This window comes from Chlorocebus sabaeus, chromosome 13, assembly GCF_047675955.1.
Source record: "Chlorocebus sabaeus isolate Y175 chromosome 13, mChlSab1.0.hap1, whole genome shotgun sequence".
NCBI lineage: Eukaryota > Metazoa > Chordata > Mammalia > Primates > Cercopithecidae > Chlorocebus > Chlorocebus sabaeus.
This window is the reverse complement of record NC_132916.1, coordinates 2,824,534-2,832,347: the sequence shown is the minus strand read 5'-3', so window position 1 is coordinate 2,832,347 and position 7,814 is coordinate 2,824,534. Positions and strand designations below refer to the sequence as shown.

Below are 7,814 nucleotides of genomic sequence, written 5' to 3'. Positions count from 1 at the left end.
ACGCCAAGGGGAACAGAACTCGTGAGGAAAAAGGCACATTCAGAATTTCAAGTCAAAACCAAATTCAAGGTAGCCGCTAAAATCAAAGTGCCAAGTGTAAGGGATCGGGAAAACACGGGGAGATGGCGACAAAAGAACCAGTGCTGTTTAGTTGATCGGTTTTCAAAGTGGGAAACCGAAACTGATGTAATGGGGCATTGGATGGAAAAATTCTGGAAGTGAGAGCACTTCCAGAGCACCATGCAGCGACACCTTGCAGGCCTAAGGATGCACAGAATGTGGAAAGGAGGACAAGGAGGCAGGCAGGGGAGACACCCTTTCGCAAATCTATTCACAGCCTGATATTCTTTCATTATTTTCAGGATATATATGATCACATTTTAACTTAGTCTGCAACACGTACTGAATAAAAAGAAGATAATGCAAAGCAATTCTCCAACACAGTAAAAGGTAAGTGACCCATGTTTACAATCCCCTTCTAATACCTTACACACACACACACACACACACACACACACCCCATTTCGTTCTTTTGCATTCAGTGTGTATTAGTCCATTCCGTTTTTGCATTGCTATAAAGAAATACCTGAGACTAGGTAAATTTATAAAGAAAAGAGGTTTAATTGGCTCATGGTTCTGCAGGCTGTACAAGAAGCTTGGCTGGGGAGGCCTCAGGAAACTTACAATCATGGCAGAAGGCAAAGGGGAAGCCGACATGTCTTACTTGGCTGTAAAAGGAGGAAGTGGGGGAAGGGAGGTACCACACACTTTTAAACAACAAGATTTAGTGAGAACTCCATCACCAGAACAGCACCAAAGGGGGAAATCTGCCCCCATGATCCAATCCAATCACCTCCCCCCAGACCCTACCTCCAACATTGGGCATTACAATCTGACGTGAGATTTGGCTTTGGGACAGAGATCTAAACCATATCACAGTGTAAATATGTTGTTTATGTATTTTAGATTTAGTTTTTTCCTTCCAGTATCATCTTAGTTTATAAAATGCCAGAGAATACATTTAACCACAAATGTCTTTCTAGGTTGGTAAGATTATATATATTTTTTAAATAAGTAAGATTAAATTCCTATTTTAAGAGCTGTTTATAGCACTAATTTCTGTGTAAGAACTCACTTCCTGAAAGTTCTAACCTAAAATGTGACTATTTATTGGGAACATGGGAAAGTAATGAAGGAAGCAGATATATATTTGAAAGATATATTTCTTCATTTTCCAATAAAGTAGCACATACTCTACTTATGAAAAACTAATCCTCTAGAATTTATCTTTTTTGCTTGTTTGTTTAAAAAACAAAATTAACAACACTGGCCTTTCTAGTGATGGGTTAAGCAAAGGAGAGTTTGGTTATTTAACTTTCTAGATCAACTAATTAGATTAACTTTCACGTGCATGGGCTACTGTAGAAGGCTGCCTGCCCTGGAATGTCTGCTATTAGGACCTTTATTAAATCCTTTTACTTTACTTTTTTGCTAAAGACCATCCTCTAAATTGATATATCTACTAAAAGGACTTGTAAGATGATTTATACAATAATAATGACATTTTTCTAAATTTGATTAAATATGGAATTTATTGGCAGCTAGAAAATTAAATGATCTGTACGGTACTAAATATAGTTGATATAGTTAAACATAGTTGATATATTTGTATATATTTTTTTAAATGTATTAATCTTTTTCCTGGTACTTATTATTTTCTAGAGCCTGTGAAAATTGGGGCAGGAAAAGGTTTATTTGAAGTGGCTGGTCTCAGAACCTGGTTTTCATATTTCAAAAAAATTTTTAAAGTAAGTGCAAAGTTTAATCAGAAATTCAAAAATATTATTACTTTCTGTCCTCACATTTATTCCTATTATGTGATACTTCTTCTTCTTCTTTTTTTTTTTTTTTTTTTTTGAGACGGAGTCTCGCTCTGTCCCCCAGGCTGGAGTGCAGTGGCCTGATCTCAGCTCACTACAAGCTCCGCCTCCCGGGTTTACGCCATTCTCCTGCCTCAGCCTCCCGAGTAGCTGGGACTATAGGTGCCCCCCACCACGCCCAGCTAGTTTTTTTTTTTGTATTTTTTAGTAGAGACGGGGTTTCACCATGTTAGCCAGGATCGTCTCGATCGATCTCCTGACCTCGTGATCCGCGCATCTCGACCTCTCAAAGTGCTGGGATTACAGGCTTGAGCCACCGCGCCCGGCCGTGATACTTCTTCTTTTAAGAGAGTCTTGCTGTGTTGTCCTCTATTACCTAGTGCTTTTAGTTTTTACACAGATTTTGGTTTCAGATGGGAGAAACTTTGAAATACTAGTATATCACTGCTGATTGAAACAGAAGCTGTAAAAACTTTTTGAATAGCGCAACTAAAAATAATATACATTTAAAAGAAAAACTAAAATTATAAAGTAAAAACTTAAAATTTTAAAAACTGACTTATAGATTAAAAAGGTCTTTTTCAACCTCGCCCAGTGCAGCTTCGTTTAGCTTCAGTCCGGTCCTTTCTCTTGCATTTCAGTCTCACCATGTATAAAATGGAATTAATAACAGAAAAGCCCATTCTTTTATTTTTATACAGCATTTCTTAGATATCATTTAAGTATAATTTTTAGATGTACCAGAATCCAGTGGGGCAATGAGAATAGAGGATGGTAGCGTGTCTGCCTTTTATTGTTCTAGGTGGTATTGAAATTGACACACGGCTCAGAATATCATCCTGGAGTCTTGAACAACGACAGTGAAATAATTTGTCAGCCTGGAAATTTTCATGTCCTAAACGTATGCCAGTTATGGAAGTGTTCATGATTTAAGAATCATAGGTATTCTACGAATTTCTGGTTGCTCTTAAACATTTGTCAATAAACTAATGTTGGTTGGGACCTACGGTGAACTGTAGTTTAGATATTGATATACCACTCATACATAATACAAACGGGGACTTTTAATGACAGTCAGAAAAACGAGAATCATTCACATTAATGTAGAGCCTTCTATGTGTCCTGCATCACTCAGTAGGTATTTCACATATGCTACATGTTTTTTATTACAAAAACAACACTGCAGAGAGCCCATAACTGTTTTCCAGGAATCCTGAATTTTCTCTTTAGCGATGCTACACATACTTACTTTGGACATCAGCAATCTAACTGCCAGCTTTGCAAACTCATTCTTCAGGAGGCAAGTCACTCTTGGTAACACCATCCTCGGGAATGAAGCTCCTGCAGTTGAGGTTCAGTTAACGCTGTGCCAGGGATCTGTGCAGCACAGGTAGAACCCAGTGAGAGTCCTTCGCTGTGCGGGCACGGGGATGCTCACACAGTAAAAACTCGAGTCTATCAAGCAGCACAGGAACTGAAAGGCATAAAGAAACCGAGTGCTACAACATGAAGATGCCATTTAGACACAGATGCTTTTCTGCACGTCACCACACTTTAATTTTAAGAAAGGAGACTAGCGATCTATTGCATAATTCATTCCCCCATGGCACTGGTTCAACACCCCAGGCTCCTCTGCTGAGAAGCCTCCTTATGTAGCTGTACTGGACAACTGCAGTAGAAAAGACAGAACCCAGTGAGGATGACAGAATTCTCTAATTGTCTGCAAAAGAGGAAATCCAGTTGGTGGAGAGAAAAATTATTTCCACACTGGAAAAAAAAGTAATGACAAAAATAAAAAGGCTTTGTCAAATATAGTTCACTCTTCTCATTACTTGCCTTAGTGTTTCAAAGATAAACGCTTTTTTGTTACACATCACAGATAATGTAAGAACGCAACTTCGCCTGACTGAACACTGCATGGGGAGACTGCTGGGATGTGTTCCGCAGCCAAAACAAAGGGTGGGGGAGGGGAGGAGCAGTTACAAAAAAGACACCTAATAAAAAAAAGCCCTACAATTCACAAAGCTTGCTACTGAAATTAATTTCAGGTTTCCACGTCCACGTACAGGTACAGGATTTAAAATGACGCTCACGTGGCATCTCGCAGGGCCAACAGGGGCGCATCAAAGCTTCCCTTCGACGTTTATTAACTCTGCAGTCCGTTCTCTACATCTGCGAAGGATTTGCAGATAACAATGTGTCTGAGAGAAGAGGTGTTTTCTAAGGAGACACACAAAGGCAGTGGGAACCTCCAACCTCACTCAGCGAGAGGAACACCGCACGCAGTGTGGGGGTTCGAACACCCCGGGAGCAGCGGGGCGCGGTCCGGAAAACATGACACTTGAAATGCACACAAAGCCTAATAAGGTATCCCCCTCGGAAGAAAACAGCTTGAAAAGGTCAGCTTCGAAGTGACCCCAGCAGAAAGGAATCACCCTGGAAGAAACACGCAGCAGCCCCGGGGCAATGCGCAGGTTGGAGGAGCAGCGAGCGCCGGGAGCGCAAGGCCCTTCCGAGGGCGCCGCACCCGCACTGCGCTCCGTACCTGTGCCGCCACGCCCACCTGTCCCCTGCTGTGCCCAGCACCGCCCACTTAGACCCTGCACCACCCGTCGGGACCTAACCTAGCACCGCCAGTCCGGAACCAGCACCGCCCACTTGGATACAGCCCCGCCCGTCCAGACCCAGACCCACCCGTCCGGACCGAACCCAGTACCGCCCATCGGACCCAGCGCCGCCCATTTAGACCCTGCACTGCCAGTCCGAACCTAATCTAACACAGTCCATCGGACCCACCGCCCGTTCGGACCCAGCACCGCCCGTCCAGACCCAGACCCGCCAGTCCGGACCGAACCCAGCACCGCCCATCGGACCCGGCGCCGCCCATTTAGACCCAGCACCACCCATCCGAACCGAACCTAGTACGGCCCATCGGACCCAGCACCGCCCGTCCAGATCCATCACCACCCATTTGGACCCAGCACCGCCCGTCCCCGCCCGTCCGGACCGAACTCAGCACCGCCCATCGGACCCAGCATCGCCCGTCCGAACCCAATGTAGCACCGCCCATCGGACCCATCACCGCCAGTCCAGATCCAGCAACGCCCAGTTGGATCCAGCACCGCCCGTCCAGACACAGCACCGCGCGTCCGTACTGAACATAGCACCATCCGTCGGACCCAGCACCGCCCATTTAGATCCAGCAGCGCGCTTCCGAACAGAACCTAGCGCCGTTGGTCGGGACAGAACCCGGCACCGCCGGTCTGGACCCACCACCGCCAGTCCAGACCGAACCCTAGCACCGCGTGGGGCCCGCCCTCCGGCGCCTCCCTCCCTGGCGGCCACGGCAGCAGCACCTAGCGGAGCGGCCCGGAGGTGCGGCGGCGGCGCGCGAGCGGCGGCGCGCACGGCGGGCGGGGGCGCGCACGGCGGCGGGCGGGGCGCGGGAGGGTGCGGGCGCCGGGCGCACACCGGCCGGCGGGGCTGAGGCGGCGCGGCGCGGCGCGGCGCGGACTGAGCCCCAGGCGGAGGCCGAGTCGGAGGACGCGGCGCGGGCGCGGAGGCGGAGGCAGCCGGCGGGGGGCGGCGAGGGGCGTCGGATCCCCGCAGACCTGTCGTCCTCGGCCCGTCCTCCGGCCCCGGCCCCGCGCGGCTGAGGAGGCGCGGCCGGGACCATGTCGGCGGGCGGCCGTGACGAGGAGCGGCGGAAGCTGGCCGACATCATCCACCACTGGAACGCCAACCGGCTGGACCTGTTCGAGATCAGCCAGCCGACCGAGGTGAGCGCCGCGGGGCGCGGGGCCTGCGCGACCCCCGCCCGCCGCGCCCCGCCCCTCCCCCCCTGCCGCCGCCCGCCAGCCGCGGACCCGCCCTCCCTTCCCCCTCCCCCACTCCTCCCCCTCTCCCCTCCCCCTCCCCCAGGCCCACCTCGGGCCCCGGCGTCCCCCGCAGCCCCCGTCCGCCTGCCGCGGTGGATCCCGGGGTCGCGGGGGCTGGCGGGGCGCGGCAGTCACCTGTTCCCCTCTCCGGCCGCTCACCTGGTGGCTCACCTGGGCCGCCGCCCCCACCGCCGCGAGCGCGGCGCGGCCCCGGCCTGATCCCCAGCGGCGCGGGGGGCGCGGCGGCGCGCGGGGCAGGCGCTCTCCACCTGCAGCCCGGTTCTGGCTCGCGGCGCCCCTTCGCCGTGGCCGGGATGGAACCTGGGAGGCGCGCTGTGCTTCGGGTTCACAAACTTGCAGGCTGCCAGCTGGGAGGGGAAAGTCAGTATCACAAAGTTCGGGAGCTGCGGGTTCCCTGGTGGCACAGGCCCGGAATCGGACTCCCCCGAGGAAAGGCGTGCCTTCTCCACCTCTGGGGCTGCGAGGAAGGGCCCTCTGCGCTGGCCTCTGCCCGGAGGGAGGCGCCGGCCCCGGGCTGGCTCCCCGAGAGGAGGAGGAAATCACGCTCTCTCCTGGCCTGGTAACAATGGGGGTTGTTTATAACAAAGCTGCTGAAAGCGTTCCGAGCAGCTTTTAAAAAAGTGTGTGAGTCCAAGTCCACCAGGAAGGGCTCTCTGGAGAGGGGAGGGAGCTGAAGGGTCGGAACAACCCTGTAAATCGCTCCGCGAGGGTCGGTTCCGCGCTCTGTTCTTTCGGTGGCTGCACAGACTTTAATAGCATAAAAAACGTTTCCCTCAAGTTTTGTGCCTGTTTAGAAAATCATTTTAATAGCGTCTATTTTTGATTTGTTGTAATAGGTGATTTCTAGTTAACACTTGCTATAAAATACTAGCTCCTAGGCAACAGAACGGGTTTGGCAAATTTGAACATTCTTATGAAATTTATTCCTTTTATCATTAAATTCCACTGTATATTTTGGAGAAAATTTGACTATTGCTTCTCTGATTTCTTGATTTTTTGCCAGTCATGGGAAGGACTCTATTTCTTCTGTCTTCGTCTGTACCTGTGACTGCACTTGACGTGGGTAGCTAGCCATTTGTCTTAATCCTTAGTTGAATACTGACACACATCATTAGGCTCAGGTTGCCAATTTGAGCATAGATGTTATGTTAAGTTACTCCTGATTCATTCATCTTCTGTAATGATTTTACGAGTTAGGTTCTAGTAAGCGAGTTAGTATTATGTACTTAAGTGTTCGTTCATAGACTATTTAGTATATCTTCAGAAAGGGGGCATAATTTAGTTTCAGGATTATGCTTTCTTTCAGAATAATGAATTCATTTTTTTTAATCACAAGTAAAAAAAAAAAATGACCATAAAACATTTTCTTGGTATGTAGTTTTTTTTGTTTGAATGGATTTTTTTTTTTTTTGAGAGATTTGTCAAGTTTGGTGCAAAGGAATCTTTTTGCAGTTTAATAAAGAGAATTCAGCTTTTTGGGATTTTGAATTGAGTTAGCATTTTTAAAAAATCTCAAATCAGAAACATGGTTCATTGATTTAAATTCTATTTTAAGCACTCAGTTGAAACTTTTTATTTCTTAGTGATATGACTAGTTACTAAAATTGGCCTGTCATTTGGAAAGCTATTTTTTCAGTTATACTGTAGGTGAAAGTTTGCTATGTACATACATTGAAGCAAAACAAGAATTGAAGGACTTGGAAAAAAAGATGATATATTATTTCATTTACTATTTTTTCTCCCTGCTTATGTCTGAACATTTCTATTTTTAGAAATTATTTTTCAGAATTGTATTAGAAGCCTTTCATAATGAAATGAATTGGTTTTTAAGAATGTCCGTATGTTGGTTTTTTAGCTTTTTCACTGTGTAGTGGCTGGCTCACACTTTCTATTTTGTTTTCTCCAGAACCTTCCTGTACTATTAAATTTATTCAGGTCCTAGTTAAGCGTTCCATTTAACATATTGTATCTTTCATTATGATGTAGGTAAACTTAATATGAGTAATTCAGCCAGTATTTCAAGGCCAACAGTTTC

The 7,814-nt window shown here is 47.6% G+C and overlaps 1 protein-coding gene and 1 pseudogene across 15 annotated transcripts in view; one reads left to right on the top strand and one right to left on the bottom strand.

Moving 5' to 3' along the window:
• Positions 1 to 1,884: 1,884 nt before the first annotated feature.
• LOC140713133 (putative uncharacterized protein AFDN-DT) lies at positions 1,885 to 5,258 on the bottom strand (annotated as a pseudogene).
• Positions 5,259 to 5,345: 87 nt separating this feature from the next.
• AFDN (afadin, adherens junction formation factor) overlaps positions 5,346 to 7,814 on the top strand; it is a 141,962-nt gene continuing 139,493 nt past the window's right edge. For 7 of the 15 annotated variants that reach the window (XM_073022276.1, XM_008007844.3, XM_038001212.2 and 4 more), the window contains exon 1: positions 5,379 to 5,659. In XM_073022276.1, the coding sequence (XP_072878377.1) occupies positions 5,555 to 5,659 (105 nt within the window). In that variant the 5' untranslated portion in view covers positions 5,379 to 5,554. Of the gene's footprint in view, positions 5,660 to 7,814 lie in introns of all 15 variants that reach the window. The other 8 variants (XM_073022272.1, XM_073022269.1, XM_073022270.1 and 5 more) reach the window with 3 other exon arrangements.